General features: G+C 37.4%; 1 protein-coding gene across 1 annotated transcript in view; it reads left to right on the forward strand.

The window, feature by feature from the left end:
- Positions 1-23,205, forward strand: part of rxfp1 (relaxin family peptide receptor 1) — a 124,064-nt gene extending 100,859 nt beyond the window's left edge. Inside the window, exons 12-18 of the mRNA XM_084718299.1 lie at positions 1,926-1,997; positions 4,570-4,641; positions 6,514-6,585; positions 9,222-9,451; positions 19,345-19,755; positions 20,714-20,932; positions 22,444-23,205. Coding sequence (XP_084574425.1) covers positions 1,926-1,997; positions 4,570-4,641; positions 6,514-6,585; positions 9,222-9,451; positions 19,345-19,755; positions 20,714-20,932; positions 22,444-22,865 — 1,498 coding nt within the window. The 3' untranslated portion in view covers positions 22,866-23,205. The remainder of the gene's footprint in view (positions 1-1,925; positions 1,998-4,569; positions 4,642-6,513; positions 6,586-9,221; positions 9,452-19,344; positions 19,756-20,713; positions 20,933-22,443) is intronic.
- The last annotated feature ends 2,489 nt before the right edge of the window (positions 23,206-25,694 follow it).

Here is a 25,694-nt window from a genome sequence, read left to right on the forward strand (position 1 = left end):
TGCTTTTATGTTGTGCTGACATTCTGTAGAGTTTTTACAAACACTTCTGAAGCTCTTAAAATCCTATTGGGTCCTCACAATTGTTGTTCTAAAGTCCACTGAAATCTTTATTGATTTAAACTTTGTTACTTTAATGAAACTTTGAGAGACAGAGAGTTTGTGATGATTTTTAGGACAAACATCGTGACTTGGTCTTATAAAACCATATTAACAGATATTTTTAAGCTCAGTTGATACCTCAGAGTTTCACTTACTTTAAAAGGCAAGACTGTGAATGCTAAAACTGTTTTTAAAGGTGTAGTTAAGATCATTTGTAGTGGGGTTGTATGAGGTAGTTAATCATAGCCAGTTTATTACCTACAGAAGATGACAGTCAGCACATCCCAAAGTTTGGAGAAGCACAGAGGAAGACCATCATGAAAGCTGGTATGGACAGGTTCAGCCGAACAAAATGTATTTTAGCCACCTAAAATAGTTGCAAAAGGACTCCCGCACACTGTCTAACGTGCGATATATCATTTATTTGCGACGTTTCAATACTAGACCTTCATCAGGCAAAATAGAAACAAAAATAGTTTTGCCTGATGAAGCTTTGGTACCCAAATGTCGCAAATAAATGATATATTGCAAGTTAGACAGTGCGCGAGAGTCCTTTTGCAACTTTTTGGTCTTCTCTCTCCAACGCACCTGTCTTGTTTAATAGATGTGCAAAGTGTTTCCTCTGTTTGTTGTTACAAAAATCAATATCAGTTTAAATGTGCACTGTATTTAGAATGTGTTTACCACTTAACCTTGCCCTCAGACAGCCTTTTCTGATGGGAAACTGCCAGCAAATAAGCCAAATATTGCTTACTTTCTCTCAACCAGAATCTTGGCTGTGTTCTGAATTGCTTAGTTTCCACTTTTACAGCATGTACTGCATCTGCCCTTACAAAGTACTACTGTTTTATGCAATATGCATACAATTGGGGAATACTTTCTCATAACATGGCACTTCTCCTTTTGGTCACACATCTGTCTTTGCAGTCCATAATAGAAGGAAAGTGTGTGCAATTTGGAACAGGCGTAAGGTGTCATATGGTCTCCATGCAGCTCAGTCAATGTGACATCATTTCCACTGCACAGGATTGTGGGTCAGAAACATTGCATTGTTTGTTAACTAGCTAAAGAGTTACTTAACCTAGCTAGCTCTCTCGTGATGGCTCAGCAGAGAAGATCTAATTTCTCCTTCTTTAAGGCAAACTTGTTGGCCAAATTAATGGAGCAATATGGCCAAATAATAGAAGTTTTAAAAACATACAACAGCACACCATGGGAAAAAAGTAAAGGTTTATAGTAAAAACTAAACTGAGGTTTAAGGACAGGTTTAAATGTAATCTTTCTTAATTTTAGGCTAATTTAAAAGTTTGCAACACAATTTCAAGATAAGCCGTTATTTCATTGGGTTTATAAATTAATTCTTGTTGGTGCAACAACCTAGAAAAAAATTTACACAACACTCCTAAGTGAAATCTTTCACTTAGGGAAATATTTTGCTTACCAGCCAACCAGGCACAGATTTTAAAGAACATATGGCAAGCAGGAATAAGAGTGAGAGTAAGGAAAGATCGAACCATTTAAAGTTAATTGCTAACCCTGTTTAGCCATCATCTCAAGAGTGGTGAGCAGACCTTAACGCCGTGTTGCCACAAAGTGGTTTTTTGAGGGCTGAGACTCACTTTTTATCAACTGTAAAAACTCACACTTTCCTGCAGGTCTGGTCGTTGTCACCACGGCCGTTTCCATTCACACATGTAACTCTCAGCTGAGTTCAAGCACAGGCTATTGGGACTATGCATCTGTCAGATAACCCAGTGTTTTACATCAACTTTTGTTTTTTGTGTTGTGCTTTTGGGAAACCGATGTGGATTTGTCTCGCCGCGCAGGGATCTATCCAGCAACAGACTGATGGCGATCCCTCCCAATCTCTTTGTCTTACTGGGGGATTTGCTCCAACTGTGAGTTCTGTTCACACAAATACACTTGGATATACACTTCTGTGTGCTAGCATACCCATTCCATGAATATTTTGTAGTGTTTATCTTTTGATTCTGTCAGGGACTGACAATAGAGTTATGTCTAAATTGAAGGCGTTTAATTTGAAGCAGCAGTAGGATGTTCAGTTCTCATTAACAGTAACTTCACACCATAACAACTTGAGCTGCTGTAAACTGTCATTTTGACTGTTAGAATTCCAAACTGTACCCAATTAAGAGATTCATGTATTTTTTCTGTCAGGAAATCTTTTAAAAAGTGAAATGACACTAAAATGTAAATTTTGTTAAGTTTAATTATGTATTTCTCGGTATGCATGCCATTGCATAATTAACCATAATGTTGGACATATTCAAAGCAGTGCTTTTCTGTAGGGTAATAACCATCAGAGATCCAGAGACTTTAATATTAATCTAGAATTATGGTTATGATTATGATTAAGTGTATTTTATAAGATTATGAAACACTGTACTTTAATTTAAGAACTAGTTCCTTCCTAGAACCATTATAAAAAATAATCATAACTTAGAGGAAAGGGCTGAAAATGAGCTGATCTAAAACGTGAACGTATATTTTTTTTAATTTTGCAAAAAAATAAAACCCTGGTCTCCCCTACTTTATGTTCATCGAATTCTTCAGCTATTATACTGATTGGGAGAGACATGGTCAGATACCAGCAGCATTGTATTTTTTAACTCAACAAAGTTTTTGCACGTGTACATTTTAAAACAGTTAAACCCTTGTGGTTGGTCGACAGTTAATGTAGCTCAGACACAGAGTAAAGAGAGTCAACAGTAAACAGTGAGGCTATCATCAAGGAGATAACCAGATTATATGCTTCATCATTGTTTTTGGCAATCTGAATCGAAGGCAGGAGTGGCGGACTCCACCACTATAAATTAAAACTAATTACTGAGTTTTTATTATTGACGTAATTACTGATTGTAAATACACTGAATGACTATTTAAGAAATAAATATTTGCAAAAATGGGGTTTGATTTCATGATAATCCTAAACTTCTTAAATCTGCTTACTGATTACATTGTATGTATTGCTCCTTCATATTTTTATATTTCCCCTTGTCTGTAGTGTTCCTATTTTTTATATCTCTTTATTTATATTGCTTGTTTACTTATTACTATTGTTTTCTTATTGGTTCTTATTCTATTTTGCTGTCCAGTTGCTGCTTTTACACTGCAGATTTACCCATTGTGGGACTAATAACGGCATATCTTATGTTATCTCATCTTTATTATAACTTAAAAGGGAAAATCCATAACTTTTTTATATAAATAAAGCCATAAATTTCTCAGCATATGTAAAATTGGCCAGGAAAACTGAGTTCTACATAAGTGCCTACATGGATGCAATGCATGTGAGCTTCTGATACCCACATCAATAATAGCCCATAGCTGTTACAAAACATAGTGTTCAGTGACAAAAACACTCTAGCACGCCCTCAGACTACCCTGAGGCAGCAGACTTGCTAACCCTGCCAATATTCCCAGGAGTCATTCATTGCTTTCCTGTTTTCCTCCGGATGGTCACAGTTCTCCTGTCTTTCTCCTGATTTAGCACAGATTTTCACACATTTTTTTTCCTTTTCCTCATCACAACCTGTTTCGGACACTGTATGAGCCCTGCAAGTCTGCTGTTGCCTCCTCACTGAGGGAGAGATGGAATGAGATATAGAGAGTACTCAAACAAATGTTGTTCTTGAAAGAATAATCACAGATTCTTACAGAAATTTCTCAAGGAAAAGGAGCACGCATTTTGCAAAATCTGCCACATTGAATTTTTCCTTCAGGCACAGAGCGTGAATGAATTAATGAATGAAAACTGATGAATACTAGTTTATTCCAGAGCTACAAACAAACTCACGCCAGAGGGGCAAATTATTCTCTTCTTTCTTCTTCCTGAAAATAAAAGATAAAATCAAAAGTTTTTTAACAAAAAAATGCTGCTGCAGTGTACTTAGTTATTATTTAACAATTTGCATTCTTTAAAAGTCCTCTGAATGCAGGAAAGCTTTTGAAACTAGAGGGGAGGAATCATTGGAACTGCTGCTTTGGTTTTGAAATCCTCCCTATTTTTGAGGTCTCAAGGTTGTCACTTATCACTTTCAGCTGAAATAGCTTGTAGTTTTACCTCAGCACCAACTACATCACTGTGATACCACTGGATGTGGGAAGAACAAAAAGATTTTGCAGCAGTTTTCTCTGTCAGTATAGCACGCTCTGAGGAATGTTTTGCTTCAATTGGCTTGTATGCCATCAACATTTACGGACATCCACTTTAAAAGAGCGGAATTTCCCTTCAAGTAGTAGGCAGTGAATGTATGGAAGCTCAGTGGGTGGATAAAAAGATGCCATATGAAGGGAAATAGTGGAAGGACACAACTTCAATGCAGCAGAAAGCAGAACAAGAAAGGAAGGGAAATGTGTCCAATCTTCCATCATGTTTTTATGGCGCTGTAGCATTAAAAGCTGGTTTACTATGTCCTTGTCCTTGAGTTTCTTATCTTTATTTACCAGGAATATTTCGGACAATCCCATCATGGAGCTCCAAGTAGACCACTTTGACAAGCTGCATAAACTGAAATCATTGTAAGTATGCATGTTGCTAAATGCTGAATGACGTCTGCAACTCATTAAAAACCTCCCTCTTGCACAAAGGAGAAAAGCCTGTTTTGTGTTAAGACACAATCAAAAAGCTCTCCTGTCATATGCTGAGCATAAAAGCAGCAAATCAAACAAATGTGATGAACCAAACTGATGAAAATCAAAACAAGCTCGCATGTTGCTCTCAACATTGTTCATTGCAGGAAGTTCACAGTATTTGCTGCATGATGTAACAAGGAATTATGTAGTGACATAATACGCATTATCTAATAACTCAACAGAATGTAAATTTGTTTTTATACTTCATTATGTCAAAACACCCACATTTTGTAATAGTCTGCAGGATTTTTTTTAATGGTTATTAAACTGAGGAATACAGTGACACAGTAAATCAGAGTGTAAATCGTGCATTTTGTAATGACCATTGCATTCCATTATTAAATATTGTGTAATATTGTCTGTTTATTATGAAATAAGGTAGATTATTTCAAAATATGGGTGCTATAACATAATAAAGTGAAAATGTATTCTGTTGAGTTAATACATATACATAATAACTCAACAAACTAATACATTTGCACTTCATTATGTAATAACACCCATATTTTTGAAATAATCTGCTTCATTTTGTAATAAACAGCCTGAAAGAAATATAATAATAATAATAATAATAATAATAATAATAATAATAATAATAATAATAATATATTGTATTAAATTATATACTGTATATCATAGTAGTTGTTTAGCAAAGGACTACAGTGACACCTGATGTAGTTTTAGTCAAAGAAAGGTTTTACTAATCAACTGAACTGATTGTATTTTTGTATTTTTAAAATGAATTTGAGTCAATATGATTTATGCTGGAATGCACAAAATAAATATTATTGATATAATATTATGACCATGTTTATGAATGCTGACATTCATTTTGGTTGGTTATTACATCATATACCAGATTATTACATTTTCAGCAAAAAATAAAAAAAAGACCAGATCCCACATTTTGTAATAACCACTGCAAAATATAATCATTTATTACAAAATATAGGAAATTTATTACATATTGTGTTCAGGCTGTTTATTAGAAAATGCAATACATTTTTACAAAACACTGGTGTTATATTTATCATGCATATCTTCAACTCAGAAGAAGAATTATTATTTATATTTAATTTATATCTTCATCTGTGCAATATTGGTGTGACAATAATAGTAAGTAGTGCAACACACTGTTTACACTGGCATAATTTTTACATGTATTATTTATCCTGTGCATGTCAGCCACCCTATACTCTCATTTATAATACTAAATCCACCATCTTCAGCATAATTGTAGTTCATGTGTTGTATATATTGTTGCATACATATTTTTACACATTACTTATTTTCTATTTTTGCATATATTGTTGTATATAGTAGTCTAATGTAAAAAAAAAAAAAAAAAAAATTAAAAATGTAGTGTATAAAATTAATGTGCTTATGTAAACTTTTGTATGCTATTCTTGAAGGAGAGCAACTATAACACAAACTATTTCTCTGCAGAGATCAATAAAGTCTAATGGATTCTGGATTTTACAGAATGAAGTGAAAATTTATGACATTTTTATGACATTATTACATAATGCAATGTTACTACATAACATGCTCTTTGAGTGTTATTTGATTAACGTGTTCTTTCCGTTGAGTCACAAGTCAAAATGTGAAAGAAAATGTTTTTGTTCTTGCATAAATGTTTCTTATTTAGGCTGTTTCCATGAGTGAAAACGTGTTTTATAATTGTTCAAACTCTTAAATAATGTACAGACATAAATTTAATATTGTATTGTGTCTGTGTGTGTGGCATATATCCTCCAGGAGCATAGAGGGGATAGAAATTGAAAACATACAACGGAGGATGTTTGAACCTCTCAAACACCTGACACATATGTAAGTACTGCATTATCATGCTGTCTCTGTATGTCAATTAAGGACTGTTGTGCAGACCACAAGCTTTTCTCACATATGTCTAGTGGCGAGTCCCAGACTGGCCTTATCGAAACTGTCAGGCTTCTCTTCTTACTGTGAGACGTTGGAGTCAGGCTTAGTGTAATCCATCTTCTCTGTAGGAAAACAGCTTCAGATACTGTCATGCAGGTCCTGGAAAGGATGCATCAGAGAGAAAATAAATGGTTTCTCAGCCTTGCATAGAGCTTTTCAAGACTCTTTATTCTCAAGACATAATTTTCACTCAACCTTAAGATTGCATCTATCCAACCATGCCGATTTTTGGCTTTATGTGTCCAGATTTTGAGTAATCTGTGTCTAAGGTCTCTTGCCTCTGCATCAATACACAGGAGGTGAGTGGGAATTCATTTGGTGCTCAAAACACTGAAAAAGGATATTTATATGTTTTAGAAGAAACATCTCTTTACAGAAACAGTTCCCCTGTCACTCTGGATAATCTAGTTTTCATAATAGTTTTCATGTACTTCTGATAACACTGTGAGGTACATGAATTAACCAGAGGAACTGGAACAGTGTTCGTGGATAGACATATTTCACTTGAGGTTTTAGCCAGGCCACGGCTCTGTAGAGATGGCAGTATCAGTCAGCTGGTCCTTTACTTCGGTCCATACAGACATATCTCATCAGCAGTTTTGTAAAAACATTCACAGCCCCCTGACTTTGGTGATCCCCTGACTTTTCCTTTAGCGCCACCATGAGATTGCCGATTGTGGTTGAGAGTGAAATCTCTCCATAACTATTGGATAAATAAAAGTTTGGTAGAGTTTGGTAGACAATTATCTTCCCTTAGGATACACTGCATGATCAGGTCAAAAAATGTAATTTGTTCAATATTTTGATTTATGACCAAATAGGCTACCTGTAAAACTAATGGCATCCCTACAAGCTTGTGTTTAGTGCTGTTAAGTGAATGTTAGCATCCAAACTAAGATGGTGACCATGGTAAACATTACCTGCCTAACATTAGCATTAGCATTCCCATTGTATTTTAGGTTGCATTCAGTGTTGTGCATGAACATGCTAAAAGAGTGTAGTTCACTGAGCTTGCTCATGTTTTTGGTGAGCAACGAACTGAACAAATCAATTTGCAACTCAATGTGAGCACTGTTCACTCCTGCAAGAGTTAACGGTACTTACTAAAAACCTTCTTTGATCGTGCAGCATGAAGTATATGACCGTGGCTCCGCTATGTACTGGAGCCTCTGTTACAGCGAGAAACAGATAGGTTGCCTTTTCTTGTCTCCCTCTTCATCTCCTTGCAGTTCTCATGCATTACGGTGTATTCAGTTGAACTGAAAGTCAGAATTTCCCAGCAATATGTTGGTGTTAAGGTTTGCTGTCGGCTGTCATGCAAAACATTTTCAATTTAGATTTACCCTGGCCATTCACATTAATACAAAAAAACATGGATGCAGTGCACCATTTGGTATGACATCATTACATAGACTCCAGCGTCCCTGGTAGGACGAGGATACTGAATCATAACTGACCGGTCTGATGTGTGTAGAGGTCTGTATGGTTATACTATAGCAGCCTGGTGTAATTTAATGAAGATTAAACACAGTGGGCAGCTGTGTGTAACAACATTGTTACACAGTCCTGCTGCTTTCAGGTGCTGCAGGAATTTGCACACACACACACACACACACACACACACACACACACACACACACACACACACACACACACACATACACACATTATCCTGATGAAAATGCTTGCGGTACATGCATAAGTGCATACATGTGCGTGTGCATGACTAGTTTGGGGGTTTGAATATATGGTCACCCCAACTTTTAAAAATCTGCCACATTGCCAACTTTTAGTCATGATTAAATATAATTGTTAAATTGTCTGAGCACCACAAATGGTATTTCATTCAACTTTGCTGTACTGGGTGGAGGCATAAATCTTAAATATCTCAAAATGACAGGCAAATAAAACCAAAACAGTTGGAGCGTCCCAGTAGCTCAGTGGCCAGAGCGTGCGCTCCATGTACAGAGGCAGCAGCTGTGGGTTTGATTCCGGCTGGCGGGCCTTTGCTGCATGTCTTCTCCTCTTCTCTCCCCCACATCCTGTCAGTCTGCAGCTATCTTGTCAATTAAGCTTAAAAAAGCCCCCCAAAACAGCCTGCATGGCTAGATACCACCAGAGATAAATTTGTTTTGTTTTGTTTTTTGTTTTTAATTTGTTTGAACTAAACCATAAGTTTTGTCTGAATGATCATTGTTAAAGCTTTGTCAAATTAATTCTTCAGGCAACTCAAAGGTAAAACATTTTGAAAGAAGAAAAGCTTCACTTTCCAAATATATTTTCTGATTGACTTTCCTCTTTAGTTCAACCCAATTCAATTCAATAAAAATCAAATTACCAAACCTTTTATTTTTCTTTTCACTGCTTCTGCCTTTCAGCTGTCTCGACTTATAAAAGCTAAGACGCTGTAAAAGAGTGTGGACCGCACACTCTTTTGTACAAAAAAACAAAACTTTGCAGGTGCAAATAGAGTCGCTTGCTTATCTTTGGCTTACTTGATGCTTTTATTTCATCTGTTATCACAGCTACTTCAAGAAATTCCAGTACTGCGGCTACGCTCCTCATGTGCGCAGCTGCAAACCCAACACCGACGGCATCTCGTCCTTTGAGGACCTGCTGGCCAACATCGTGCTGAGGGTCTTCGTCTGGGTGGTCTCTGCCACCACCTGCTTCGGCAACATCTTCGTCATCTGCATGCGCTCGTACATCCGATCGGAGAACAAACTCCACGCCATGTGCATCATCTCTCTGTGCTGTAAGTCACACATCTTTTACCATCTTAATACACTGTATATATGACAGTACAGTATGTACATATCTGTGAGTCATACAGGGATAGTGAGTGTGGTATTTACTGCCCCAAAAAACATATTTTTAAGATTATAGACCCGACTGAATCTCTGGAATCAGGCCAGATACAACAACAGAAGTGGAAATGACAAATTCTGCAAAATAACTTTAGTTTACTGCTTGTGAAGTAAACAGCCGCAAATTTTAAATTGGTTCCCAGTGCTAATCAGAGTGATTCTTCAACACAGATTTCACATCACACCTAAAAAAGTAAAATAAAATCTCATTCCAAAATGTGTTATCTGCCATCTGAGTTAAAAGAAATTAGTCACAGCGCAACACTGACCTATATTATGATAACTGCTCAATGATAGCAGTCTAATAAAGGCAATTAAATAATGAAAACTCTGAGCTCTCCACATGTACTTTATCTTTTAACAATTTGACTTGCAGTGTCTTCCCCAAGTATATATATCTTTAGAGAATGTAACTAAATTTATGCTGTTTTTGTTCAGTGCATTCAAAACAAAGCTGCTAAAAAAAACACTTTACATGAATGTGTTGGCTTATAAAAAATGTATCAGTGTGGCGTTTGTGTAACCATCCTTATCTACTACTTTTGTGTGTGGTGGCCTTCAGATAAGAGCTGCTGTGAGAGGTTTTTTAAAGAGCTTCTACTTCTACAGACACAAAGACTTTTTTGCAGGAAGGAGAAAGTTCTTGAGTAAGAGGACTCAGTACAGTGCGCTCCTATCGTTGTCACTTTATCACTAACATTTTGATGAGTCCAGTGGAAACCTCTTGCAGCGATCACAGTGATCAACCGCTTATATCAGTCAAAAAGCTTGGAACAGAATCATTCCTATACAAATGAAGTTTAAATCATTTCCTCCTTGTAATCAAATAGACCACTTACAGTTTTATATATGATAACACATATAAAACCAGTCTAAAACTGCAGTTTTTTGTTTTGTTTTGTTTTTTTTTTTTTTGCTTAACTTCCATCATACTTTGTCTTGCGGTAACTCATCTGCTTCCAGTTGGTTACCTGAAGGTTGCTGCACATTGAAATGATGACAAGAAAAAAAAAGTAATTTTCTCTTGAAACTTCTGACAAACTCCCAAAAATAAGACGGTGAGATGCAGCAGTAAAACTTGTTGTTTCTCAAGCTGCTTTGTGTTGTCTGAGCTACTCAAACGACACAAGCGGTCTGCAGTGGTGGAGACAGAAAAGTTGGCCCTTAGAGAAAAATATTCAGGCTGTCTGTTTCATTACTTTTTATTTTTGTGATAAATGTACTCATGTCAATTAGATGGTAATCTGCTTGAGTAATAAAGAAAAACAAAACAATTTAGTTATAATAAACGTTTTCCCGGCCAGACGTGATCACTATAATCTGTTGATTCCTTCCTTCCTCCACAGGGCTGCATTTACTTCAGTACTGTACTTAAGTATCTGTACTTTACTTGGGCATTTGTTTTTGGTTTTTTTTTGTTTGTTTTTTGTAAACTTTTGACTTTCACTCCACTACATTTCAAAGACAAATATTGTACTTTTATTGTACTAGGAAGGTTGTTGTTACTCGTTACTTTTATTCTAACCAGAGCTTTAAAGTCAGCTGTTGCTGTTCTTTCTTTTCTAAAATGCAATTGGCTACACGCTGTGTTCCTCACAGAAGGAAACCAATCACAGTACCCGCTCTCAACTGGGATTGATGTAAAAAGAAAAATACATGTAATAAGCACAAGCAAGCTCTCCCTCTTTCATTCAAACAAAGATCAGTAATGGTGACAGCAGGAGAAAGATTAAATTTCAAGATGTTATTGTGATTAGAAAAAGAGAAATAATTCCAGGTAGGCTTTTAATGTTGGATTGTTTTTTATCAGGGTCAGAAATACCTCATAATTCATGTATATATACTGCTCCTGAAGACAGAAAGAAATCTCAGTTATTTAACAGACTTAGAGAACTCCTTACACTTGGCTTCAATCTGCTTTTATGCAGTGATTTTAAAACAGTTACATCAGAAAATGACAACAGCTGTCCTTTTTGTTTTTGATTACATTTATAGGTGTTTCTATAGACTTTGTGTAGCAGAGTGGTTGTACAAGCAGGTCAGTGCATCATTAGATGGTTTCAGAGAGTTACAAGCTTCTGTAAATGCACTGTGAAAACAATACAGCATGTAGTGATATTAGAAAATGTACTTTGTAATTTGTACTTTTGAATACTTAAGTTTTTTTTAAAGAATGTATTTTTAAATACTTTTTTACTTGATTTTTGTGCTTTTAATATGGATAAGTTTGCTTCATAGCTCAATAGCTTTTTTTAGTCTGTTGTTGTGATCATGAGTCTGCACAAAGTGTGTCATTTTGAAAACTGACCAGGTTCTCTCTGTCATTTCTGACTGCTCAATCTGCTCTTTGCTCGACACCGTCAAAAATAGACTCAGTGTGTATTTGAAGTGGAGCAGAGCGGAGAGCCACTTCTAGGACACGTTGCAGCGCTGCTGGTGGATTTACGAGCCTTACGTAGAACAGTCATGTCCAGCTCTGGTGCCTGTGACAGCTGTAATCAATGCAGCCATGCCCAGTGTAATCAAGCTGCAAGAGCCTAATAGTAACTGTAACTGTAATGGATTACAGTAACATCTATTGTGTAATTTAATGACCTGCAAGTTAAATGTACGATTGCTGCTATCCTATTAAACTTTTATGTGAATTTTTTATGGCCAAAAACATGTTCTGTGAAGTCACAGTGACCTCATCCTTTGACCTTTGGCCAACAAAATCAGTTCATCCTTGAGTCCAGCAGGTCTTTGTGCCAAGAAATTCCCTCAAGATGTTCTTGAGATATCACGTTCACAAGAATGGGATGACCCAAACACATAATGTCTGCCAATGCTGTCGCTGGTGTGAAGCCATAAAAAAAAGTTTGTGTGAATCACAGAGGTCCTTCAGCATAGAGGCATGAATATGCACAAAAAAATCGGTTCAGTAGTGTGAGAAATTAGCTGCGGATAAGTTCCGGGTCCATGTGGTCGCACACACACACACGCAAACGATTGCATGATCCCGTTCAGGCCTACACCTGGCAGAGACGATAAAGCAGAATTAATATTTCACTGCTGTCCGGTGGAAACCACTTTTCTCAGTTTTTGTCAGAAAAGAAAAACAACGTTTTCAGCTTTGTGGCGATGCATTTTTCAGATAATCCGGTGGCTTTGTAAATGGTTTGTTGGGCTTAAGAAGTAGTTAAAGTGTCTCAGCGCCTAAAGGTGCACTCCCTCCTCCCTCCTTCAGTTTTATCAAAAAATTCAAAATAAACAAATTTGTAGATAAGTGCTTTTCACTGGACAGTGACGATTTGAAGATTAACAATGGCACTGACACTGCACAGATAAAGGTCTGATATAAGCTGCAGCCGCTCATGCTAAAAATCATGTAATGCATTTTTCTTGACATTTTGGCATGATAGTTTCTGATTGACATTCAGTGGGAGCCTCACTGTGATATTAAAAGTTGCTCGAGGAAAATTCATTGAATTCATGACCGTGTGTTTGTTGAGGAGAATATAAATCAAACAAACCCACGTTTACAGGAGCTTGCTGGTATAGAGTGAATGTAAAGTGTCTTTGATTACCCTGGGGGTGCTCTGCAAATAAAATGTATTATTTTTATCCGGTCACTGAAAGGATCATGCAGGTATAAAAGCAGGCAGTGCACATTAACTTTATGGTTATTATTTCTGAAAGGGAATTTCATTTGATAAGTAAGCACACAGAGAGAGAAAATATGTGCATATTAAATGACACATTCCATCACTATAAGCCTGTGCTGGAATTTAACATCTATAAGTCGAACATAAAGGATCCTGTATAGACTCACTGTAAGTCTCAGAGCAGCTGACATCAAAGAATATGCAGAGCAGAATTTCTGTACACTGGGTATCTGCTCTCTTTCCACAATGAAAGCCACGTGGAGGATGATGTTATTCATTCTTAATTTAGGCCTTGTTTAATACGCCGACCTTTAAAAGTTTATTACTAGAATCTAAGTGGGTCTGTTTTCAGAAGGACAGGAATTTCTGGTGGCGGAGAACAGACAAAAACAGAGCTTAAGGTAATTAACTCTAGCGAAATAGTCGAGATATGATTCATTCTTTGCTTCTTTTTAACAATAGATTATGTGTCTTCATGCAGACGTTTCTAAATGTTGCTTTTAATCCAGTTATTAAAGTGGAACAGAGTTGAGTCTGGGAAGAAAGAAACAAAGCTGAGACATTTAGATAGAGATTGATTCTCCCTGTAAACTGAAAAATGGACTCGTGGTCCATTGGACTTGTGAACTTCCAGTGTCATTTCTCACATTTGTCACCCATTATTCCCCGCTTCTCTGTGTCAAACCCTTTCTTTCCTAACACCTCCTCAGTTTGTTATTTCTCAGAATATTTTCCCTTTTTAAAGTAAATCCAGGCAAGAGGGCCATGGTTCCTGTATCCTCTCTGCTTGGTCTTAGAGAGTAGATGCACTCGTGCTCAGTTGAGTCAGCCAGAGGTCACCTTTAATCTTTAACACTTTGATGTATCCATGCTACTTTCATATAAAGGTATCCCATATCACTGCATGCATATCTCATAATTTAATAGCTGGGCAGGCAAAAATATTATGTTGAATGCCAGGTAAAGGTATGTGTCTCAAAGAGCAATGAGTCTTTAATGATGATTATATATATATGTGTGTTAAATTATAAATTCCTTTTGATGAGCATTGGTCTTCCCTACATATCAAAGGAATTACTATTAGGAGTAATGAATTAATTATCAAAGAACTAAACATTAAAGGTGCACTAACACCCTATTCTCCGCAAACATTTTCTCATCCGCTTCTGTTTTTCTCACTGCAAAGCTTTACTGCACCAACAGCCTCCGATTTGTTTACATCTGCCTGCACATGAAGTCACGTTCCATATGAGATCTCATAAGATTGTGCTCCCTCTAGTACAGAATCTGAATATAATGATTTGGTAAGGCCTTGCTGTACACTGGAGCACTTTTGGAGAAAATTTTAAAGTCATTTTGTCAGGTTTTTTCTTTTATTATGATTACAATTTAATTTTACATTAAAGAAAAGTGACAAAAATATTTATGTATTCTGTTTATTATAGTTGTTAGAAAGACTGTGAATTGTAATGAGCCAAGAAAAATGCAATCGGTGCATCTCTAGTTTGTACCAAATTTGAGTTAGTTCCCTCCAGATGTTGCTGAGATATAGCATTGACGAGACTGGGACGAAGGAGAGTGACCTTTACCTCTAAAATCTAAGCAAGTCATCCTTGAGTCCAGACACACATTTGTACCAAGTTTGAAGAAATTCGCTCATGAGATATCATGCTCACAAGAATGGGATGGACAGAGGGACAAGTGGAAAACCTAATGTCTCCAGCCACGGCATAAAAGACTTTGCACACTAGATTACACTCCAGTGAACATTTATTAATGTACATGTCACGTTTCGGGCACATGTCCTTCCTCAGTGCCCAAGACATCACACAATGTGCACTCTGCACTCAGCTTTTAGTATTATAGGATTTGGATGTGTATGCTTTTGTCAAATTTCCTCCATCTCAGATGAGCCATGTGCAGGTTTTGCTCTGGAGGATAGAGATCTGATCTCAGTGAGGATAGCACATTAAAAATACAAGGTGTGAACACAAAGGTAAGATCAGCTGGATACAGATCCCATCGTAAAAAAAAAAAGTTTAAATGGGGTGTAAACAATTCTGAAGAAATATAGTTGATTACTGAGTTGTTACCAAGGTTGTGAAATGCTGACATTTTGGGTATGATACTCAACAATCAGCTATCTTACTGTCCTGTGTTTGGCCAAAGTCTCCTATCACAGGCTAGATTTTCTAAAGCCTGAAAACAGAGCCAAGAAAAGGAGCAGACTTTTAGTTTTAGACCTCTTGAATTACATTATGCTTTAAGGTTATTATAGAACTTTTGCCCCGTGATGCCAAAAAATAACTGTCTATTCCAGCTTTAAGTAGTGACTGACAATGAAGCAGTGGTGAATCCCTCAGAGGGACTAAGTTATGAATCTAATTTCTGCCTTCACACAGTGTCAGTAAAACAGTGTAATGAATTCGCTGAGGGCAGAGAAAGTAAGAGACAACAACATGTGGAATTGGGATTTATTTATTATTTTGTCTTGTTTCAGCTTTTTCTAGGCAAGAGTTTTTAGTTTAAAAACTTTCAAAGGCTTGGTGCCAGACACAGATACATGATCTGTGTAGAGAGAAAACCAGCAGTCCTTGTATGAAAGAGCAAACGTGGACATACAGTCTGTCCACTAGATGTACAACATAAACCCTAGGAGTATTTTTCCTTGTCATGTCCATGTCATTTTCCTACTTGAGTGCACATAATTCCTAGTCCACAATTATCCGTAATAATCCAAATGGTAAATGTTGATTGCCTCTGACCCAAGTCCTTGATGATAAATGAGTACAGTACATTAAAGCTATTATCCAATGTGTCTTTATCCCATGCTATTGTATGAAGCATGGTCATATGTACAGATAATTATTCACACTGAAACTATAATGCCATAATCACACAATTTTAAAGCAGCCGTTTTGAGTAATAAGGTTATTTGCAGGCGTTTCCATTACACAAGAATCCGCAGTCACTTAGCTCAGCTTAGCTTAGCACAAGGACCGGAAATTTGATCTGTAAATTTAAGCAACAGAAACAACAAGTCACCGTTTTAAAGCAAATCAAACTTACTGAGACTCCAGGAAGTCAGTGCTCCTGACTAAGAAATACCACTTCAACATCAACTTTTCATTCTTACACTTCTGTTTGTACTGGATTAAACCAACAAAATACAAAATGTTAATAAGAGGGCTTTGTTCAGGCTCAATGCTTCATGCCTTATATTGATTAGAGTGATCATATCCCAACAAATTAAACGTGGGGTTCAGAGTATGTGTGGGATAGGTGGGATAAGTCTCAAATTTTGATATAAATGTGTGTCTAATTTAAAATAAAGAACATTTCATTTCTGCCCTTTAGCACGTAACATCTTTGCCCTCTGGTTGATTAGGTCACCACAGTCTGCTAATTATATGACTGGGAGTGCTGCACAGTAAATGCAGGTTATTTCAGCTGCTGTTACCTTATTTGTCTGGTGATTATGATCAGGTTTCAGTCGCACTGTGTCGCTTCATGACACATTCTCTCTGACTCACTGAGAGACCAAGACCAAGTGAGATTCTTCCAGTTGAGCAGTTGTTTTTTATTTTTCTTTTCTGTTTTTCTTTCTTTTTTTTTTTTTTGTCAGTGTGCATTACAGTAACATGATAAAACACATGGAAGCTTACAAAAATGCACAAGGAGAACACTTCAATGAGGAATTATAAATAAGGGGAATCATAAATATATTTAACTCATTTAAAAAAACATCTTTGTGACACGAGTGGTTGGTAAACAAGTTTCAGCTCTTGTTTTCTAGCCGTGTCATTGTACACAAGGCAGTGTAACAGCATGACAGGCTGTAAACCTTGTGTCCAAATCACCACAAACAACAGAACTAAAAGTGATGGAAGCACCAGAGAGAATGTGTGCTTGTTTTTGCCACTGACAGGCTCAGATTGTGGTTAGAAGAGTCTAACAACATTATGGAAAGGATCGCTGCAGTGAGACCTTTTTTAAGGAGTAAGGCATTTTTTGTTTAAACAGAAATTAATTTTACTGCTCTCGCCAAACTCATCAGTCTCCCCATTTTAACACCAGCAGCCTCTGTAGGACTATTAGAGGACACGCCTTTTACTTTCTCTGTCTGTGTGAGGATCTGAAATCTTCACATTACAGATGACGAAGAAAGGCATCAAAATGCAAGTCTCATGTAGGCTGTTATAGGAAATCAATGTGGTGCACTGAACTGAGGGAAGAAAAGAACTAACTGTAGACTGTTCGTATTGAATGGCTAAATGTAATTCGACCTGCTTTGATAGATTGTGACCTGAGGGTTACTTACAATGTTTTCGGTGGCAGGATAACTACATAAAGTAGGAGAATTTAATTTTTAACTAAAAGAATTTTTTATTTGTTACATTCTGTCTTCAGTCAAATATTCTGACGATAATCATGATATTTAGAGAATGAAATATTGATAATAATGTGTAAATGAAGTCATCCTAATTGCACTTTTTATATGGTTTAGTGCAGTTATGGTTACAGACTCTCTGTCCACCTCCCTACAGTTGTATCAGAGTGAAATTATTGTGGCAAAAATGAGACTAAATGCACAATAAATAAAGTTCAACATGAATTAGATTAATACCATTATCTTTTTCCCCTAATTTTCTAGCAAAATCACAATAATACTATTATTGTCAATCATTTTGGCCATGATAATTGTGTATTGATAATCTGATTTTGTGACAGCTTTATGCCAAGCTAAACTAACCAACTGTTGGCTCCAGCTGTATATTTACCATACAGATAGGAGAGTGGTGTTAATCCTCTCACATAACTCTTGGCAATAAACCAAATCAGCTCATTTTCCTAAATCACTGGTTCCCAACCTGGGGTCTGGGCCCCCTCTAGGGGTCGCCAGACATCTCAGGGGGTCCCCAAGGCTTTGTCTGCTCTGAGAATGTCAAATTTAGATTTGCGCATGTTAATTTAATCACAATTTATACAAATGTCTGTATGCAAAACTATTTAAAAGATCATTTATTTTTGTCCTCAGTCAAAAATAATATGCTACTGAGTTGGCCACACCTCTGTGACGTGTCACACTGTGATAATGAATCATGATGAGTGTGTTTACTCTGTAGGGTTGTTATAACAAAATCCTAGAAAAGAGACATTTAACAAAAGTAAAGGTTGAAGAACAATTATAACTGAATGTTCAAGCCTGGAAATAATCGCCCATTATTTTACCATATGTACCGTATGTGCATAGATTCAGGGGGCTCAGCTTTTCATAGACTGAAATATGGGGGGCTCCAAGGAAAAATGGTTGCTCTAATTGCTCTAAATCTCAGTCTCTTCCTTGCAAATTTCTCTGAATATTTTCACGTGAAATTCTGTTTGAGGCTTTTGCTGATGAAAGGTGACTCATATGTCTGTTTAAAGTGGCACTTTCAAACATTCAGTGCATACCCATTATTTATACATGTGACCCAGCCTGACAATAAACATAGCATGATTACATTTCTGCATGCATATTGTCACCAGGGGTTTGATTATTATGTTTAAGCTGTTTTGCGGGGTTGAGATCAAATGCCAGTTGCGCTCTTCTCAGACAGCATTACAAATAGGGCACTGTGTTTGATTTCTGAATCTATGCAGTACAATTTTTATGCATCTATAGATTTAGCTTGTATAGGCATCCTTGAAGAGAATGTAATTGAATATGCACCAAGTTTCAATATTTCAGTCTTTCTGTATTGACAACAAAGAACAATGCTGTCTTTGCTCTTTGCAATTAACCCCTTCTATTGATCGTAACACATGAATGGATTTAAAAATGGAGTGGCTGCTCCTAATTGTCATCACACATCTCCACATCATAGGCGGGAAGCCTTTCATGTTTGATTCTATTCTCACTTGGAAGAAATTGCATTGTGGCTCCCTTGAACGAGAACTGGCTTAGAAAAACCCTGCTTCATCAGACAATGCTGGTGTCTTTAAATGGTGTTCACGAATTCAAGGACAAAACAGTCCAGAGGCTGTTAAAACTGCTTATATCACGCTGGAGCTGAAGTTGTTTGATTATATAATCCATCTTTACGATCAATAAATCTTCTGAATATGTCATAAATTGGAACTCCCCTTTGTTTCAGGTGCAGATGGGCTGATGGGAGTCTACCTTTTCATGATCGGCGCGTATGATCTGAAGTTCCGCGGCGAGTACAACCGACACGCTCAGGCCTGGATGGACAGCAGTCAGTGTCAGATCATCGGCTCTCTGGCCATGCTGTCCACAGAGGTGTCAGTCCTCCTCCTCACTTACCTCACTCTGGAGAAATACATCTGCATCGTCTACCCTTTCCGGTACTTGACTCCTGGCTGGCGACGAACTGTCACCATCCTTCTCGGGATATGGGTGTTCGGCTTTATTGTTGCCTTCTTGCCGCTGGCCTGCAAGGGGCTGTTTCGCAACTTCTACGGGACCAATGGGGTTTGCTTCCCACTGCACTCTGAGCAGCCAGAGACGCTTTGGGCTCATGTTTACTCCATCGTCATTTTTCTGGGTAGGCATTTGTTCTTGTCTTTGGAGCTTTTTTGTTGTATATAGAATACTTTTTGTTTTTTGTCCTGTCCATTTTTGCTCTGTGCTCTGTACCTCAGTCAACTTTCTCCTTTTCCTGTTTTTTTAACTTAAATATTAGGGGTGGAACAATATATATCTCCCGATTCGATACCATCACGATACTTGTGGGTTAATTCGATATGTCTTGCAAGTATTGCAATTCAATTTTACAATTCAGTGCAATTTTGTTTGTGTTTTCCACACTAGACTAGACTAGACTACTACTAGACTTCACTGAGAGACTGTTTATCACAGTTTTATTTCATCAGCATCATTGCTATACCGCATATAAAAATAATGTAAGTTAAATACTTTTTGAAGTAAACTTTAGCTGTTCCCGCTAATCGAACTTGTGCCATGAGAAAATAATAAATAAAAGATTACATTAGGCCAAGATTTATAGAGCCCCTGAAATGGCACACAGCACAATGTGAGCATTTAAATTAACATTCTTCACTTATGAAATTGAACCTGAAAACTGTCCTTTCAAAATCCTGAATTTGACTGCATAAAAAAGCCATAAATAGTCATAAATGAAATATACAATTGAATGAATAAAAGAGAACTCTCAGCCAGGAGGTGGGGTTTTTATGGTTGAAGTGCTGCTCAGGCACCTTCATTAGTAAAACAAATATAGAATGAATAAATAGGCCAGGGTACGTCATAGTGACCCTATATATTGACTTTACGGGAAAAGGAGACAGCTGACTGAGCTACCAAGTCTGCTGTTACTGGAGCAAAGAGCAAAAAGTGGCAAAACTTAGGAAGGGTCAATTGTAAAAGCACAGTCTCATCATTTGTATTTATTTGCATGATTTTAGATTTGCACATCCACAGTGTAAATATGAGGCATTGCAGTTGTATGGCAGTTCAGAAACTAACCAGATATCTCTCTGCAGGTCTGAACCTGGTTGCATTCCTTATCATTGTTTTATCCTATGCAAGCATGTTCTATAACATCCAGAGAACAGGGACTCAGACCACTAAATACAGCAACCACATCAAGAAAGAGGTGACCATCGCCAAGAGGTTCTTCTCTATCGTCATTACTGACTCCCTTTGTTGGATCCCCATTTTCATCCTCAAGATCCTGTCACTGCTGCAGGTGGAGATTCCCGGTACAGTATAGGTGCTATAACCATGTAAAAGAATACTCCACTTAAAGTCAACATTTTGAGCATCAAATACACCCAATCAGTGGGCTTTCAATGAAGCTCTGAAAGGTTTGTACCCTGCTCTTTTGTGCGGGAACATCTGCAGTGCGCTTGAATGCAAAATGACCACAGAAATTTCTCAAACAGCAGCTGCAGCATAATCCACTTGTCTGCTGTTGATTCCTTCGCTCAGTTTGTCCCAAGTAATTGCTGCTTCGCCAGTAAATCACCGAGTTGCCACTTTCAGCGAATCTATTTCAAAAATTGGGAAACATTTTTATTATTGAGAAGCTGCAGCCTCTATTCACTGACAAACTGTAACATTGTACATATACTGCTAGATTCACAGCTTTACTGCTCACTTTATCCTCTGCTCAGCTGCATTCACTGTCACACTCTGCCACCTGCTTCCTCTTCCTCACTCACTGCACACACAGGAGCTATGTGGCTCTTATAACAGAGGATATGAAGGGTGGGAGTGGTTTTGTTGGCTGCCATTTTTGATTGAGTAAAATAGTGAAAAGAATTGAACACATCACTTAGATCAGTTCTTGCTTTAAACAGTGCAAGAAGTTTCTTTAGTTCTTAGTTTCTTTAGTTTGCTAAAGAATATATGATGTAGCCTATGATTCGTGAGAAGTAGAAAAAACATTGCCTGTGTCCCCCTGCTGATTTTGTTCCTTGTTTTTTGCTCTGATTAATAGATGTATTATTTGATTTTGAAACAACAGCCTCATATTCTTGTCATTTAGCCTCGATGAAACGTTATTCTACTGCAGACAGTTACTGTCAATGTTTTTCACAGTAATCCTGCAACTGACCATGCTGCACACTTCCATGTATGTGTGTGCATGCGACACATTTATTAGTGGTGCACACCGGAAACAGGGCTACCATGACAACCCCTGTGTGATTCAAACCATTTCAGCAGATTAATTGATAATGAAAATCATCATAAGTTGCAGCCCTAATCCGGTCGGTTTGTGATCGTCTGCGAACCTCCTAACTTTTCAGAGCCACATTTCAAGCCTGCAGGGAGATGAGTGCTCAAAAGAGACATTTTTGGAGTATTTCTTTAAAGTATTGCTTTTTCTGCCCAATATAAAATATTAATGTAAAAAGTAGTATAACAGCTGTTTCCACTGAGTTTTAAAGGAGTTTGAAAACATATTTATCACTGTGTAAAGAACATTTTACTGCAGCCACTTAAGTGCTTTTAGTTTGCACTGTATACCCAAATGACCATTTAGTATTTGTGCAGAATCCATTACATACATAACCTGGTGAGCTGTGGCTCCTTAATTAGGTCCCCTGTGGAGATAAAGGGGATTTTCATTAATCACATAAATGGGCTTGATAAAAGGATTTTTTTGTCTAAGTACTCTCCCAACTCATAACCACATTGAAATCTTCAAACCAGACTATACACCAGCTCCGCTGTTTTATTTCTTCCTCTGTCTTTTCTCTCCCGACAGGTACTATCAGTTCCTGGGTGGTCATATTTATTCTTCCCATCAACAGCGCCCTTAACCCCATCCTTTACACGCTGACCACACGACCTTTCAAAGAGACCATCCTGCAAGTATGGGCTAACTACAGGCAGAGGAGGCCTTTGCTTAGCGGTCACCATGCTCATCATCCGTCGCTCACCTGGCAGGAAATGTGGCCGCTGCAGGAGAACAGCCACGGCCTCGCCACGGGGCACTCGCCTGAGCCAGCAGGCACGCTACCCAAGCTCACTCCCGTGGAAAATACAGAGAGATGCAATGACATCACCACAGGCACACAGCAGAAACAGAAGCAAAACAAAGTGCTGTCAGTGAGCTCACAGAAACAAACAGCGCCTCACACGCTCACACACACGCACATGTACACACAAACAAATGAACTCAGCTAGGTGTTGAACAGCAGATCTACATACGTATGTTCGTAATGTTGTCACCTCAGCAGATCAAAATGTGATTCAGGTTCATTCATCTCAGAGTGTAACCAGTTAAAATACACTTTTTAAAGGGATAGTCTAGTCTGATTTGTGCCCTACGTCTGTGTGTTTAAAAATCATTAGTATTGTGTTTTCATCTCCCCCAAGCAGCAGCAATCATGGCCAGGCTCAGACGAGTAATCTAGCAATTGACACATCCTAAGTCCCGCCTCTTTTTTCTATGCTCTAATAAGTTGAGCAAACCTGGTATGTCAAACTTCTCTTTTTCTAGTTTCTGGGACATGTAGGCCTGTATCTTAAGTTAGCTAAAGTTAGCAAAATGTTAGCTAACTATCTAGCTAATGTTAGCAAAATGGTGGCTAACTAGTTAGCTAAAGTAGCCAGCCTGTTTGCTAACATTAGCTAACTTAAGATGTGACTATGCGGTATGTCACTTTTTCAGGTCCCCAGCAACAACTTTTAATCATCCTCAAAACTAAGTACAGGAAACAGGCAAGGAGAAAATTGACTGAGGAACCAAGCTTGCTTAACTGTTATTAGAACACAGAGCAAAAATGGTTGGGACTTAGGAAGGGTCAGTTCTGGCAAATGCCAGACCGACTGGCACACCTAGTGAGACACAAAGCTGCCGCCACCAATGTGGGGGAAAAAATGAGGGGGGAAAAAAGTAGGGGGACAGACTCAACACAATTAAATTTTATGATGCATTTCTTCTTTCTTTCCTCCAGGTGGTAATTCAGCCAACATGTTTTTCTCAAAGGAAAATAAATTAGCTTCTCTGCTAAGCCATCAGGAGTAAGCTAACTAAGCTAACTAACTTTTTAGCCAGCTAGCCAACTTGCAGACAGTATTACATGTTTTATATTTTAGTTAGCAAACAATATGACTTTTTTTTTTTAGATTTTTAAAACTTATTTACTTAAATCTGGATTTATGTATTTTAAACCTAGTTTTGTTTAAGTCTGATTAAATTAAATTATTCTGTGTTTGTGTAACCCAGTCTTATTATTCAAAAATAACAATTACAATGCCAGTGCCAAAAGTCCGTCAGTGACAAATGCAGAGAAGGAAGAAAGAGTGTGGACAGATGAGCAGCAGGCTGATTCTGCTGGAGAGCAGGGGCATGAAGGATGAGCAGCATGGCAACCTCCCTGGAGATGATACTGCTACCACTTTCGTTGTTTTTGTTATTTTTATATAGATATATCAATCTTAAACAATGGGGGACAGAAAAGACAACTCAGGGGGTGTGCCCCTTTAACCGTTCTGCGTGTGAGATTTAGGGGGATTTATTGGCAAAATATGGCTGAAATGGAATATAAAATTCATAAGTATGTTTTCATTAACTCTATCTAGCCAGAATCCTAAAACAGCCCACACTGGTTAAAGAACACCACTGCTACAGTTACAGTTACAGTTACATCACACAAACTACACAAGTTTTCCAGATTGAAGTTCAGTTTCATCTTTCTGCAATAATCTTACTACTGCTACTTTTATTATTATTATTATTATTATTATTATTGTTATTGTTGTTGTTGTTGTTGTTGTTGTTATTATTACACTAATTTATTATTATAACAACAGTAATAACAAATAATAATTACGAACTTCAACAAAAAGAGTGCTGGTATTTAGATAACTGAATCGGATCCAAACTGGAAAAAAAGTGAATCCACAGTTTATATCTACAGAGGGGAGAGAACCTCTTCCATAGAGTTTATCAGGCTGCGTGTTGCTCAACAGTAGTCCAGAATGTCCTTTCACATTTTAGGTTCTCCTACATGCTTGAAAGGAGAGAGTGCAATGATATGTTTGCAATCCGCAGGCTCATCGCTAGATTCCACTAAATCCTACACACCGGTCCTCTAAGAACCATCACCTTTACCGCCAACATGATATATATTGCTCAGCTGATATAGCTTTATGCAAGTCATAAGTGCGTATGTTGGGTAAAAATGGGAACCTTCATCACAGCAATGGGTAAAGTCAGTGTGGAAATCCCTTATATGGTAGTTCCTTTAATGAAAACTAAGCGTTGGCTCCAAAAAATTTGTATCAATACAGAACAGAAGCAATGCTCCATATATGGTTTAGCTTTTGTTCCATTAGGTTTCTTCGCTCAGTTTCATTTCTCACAAAGGGCCTCATCTATTATTCTTCTGAAAGCTGAAACATGATATTATGTCAATATTCTGAGCTGAGTAGTTCTGGCAGGTAAAAATTGGACCACTTATTGTGTCTAACGTTGACAAAAGACAGAATATTTTGTTCAATTACGTACAACTCCTGTCAGCCCACTGACTGTGCTTATGTGGCTAAGACTCAAAATTCAACAAAATTATTGTGGAGTGTCGAGGTTCATCTTTGAATTTGGAAACAGTAGTTGTTTCCAAATTTGAACTCGGAGGACTACAATGGAAATTATTCTCTAAATTTACTGTATTTTCCTCAATATTTGTAATGAACATGTATTTCCTGCAGTTCAGACCTCTGATATGTAAGGGATAAAACCTTTCAAGATGATACAGGACCCCCTGCATCATCCTGTTGTGATTTATTTCCCAATAATGACTGTACATTATTCCACTTATTACAGGATTACTTACAAAAAAAATCTGGCACACATTTATGTGACACAAAATATTAATTTTAAAATGATTTTATGGCATTATTTCACAATAGTAACCTGCCCACTGTACATTATCCTGCTTGTTACATGGTTATGTACCAGAAAAATCTATAATTTGACACAGTATTAATTTTAAAATTAAGTTTTTGATC

Source organism: Lutjanus erythropterus, chromosome 5, assembly GCF_056507025.1.
Source record: "Lutjanus erythropterus isolate fLutEry1 chromosome 5, fLutEry1.hap2, whole genome shotgun sequence".
In the NCBI taxonomy this organism is placed as follows: Eukaryota; Metazoa; Chordata; class Actinopteri; order Lutjaniformes; family Lutjanidae; genus Lutjanus; species Lutjanus erythropterus.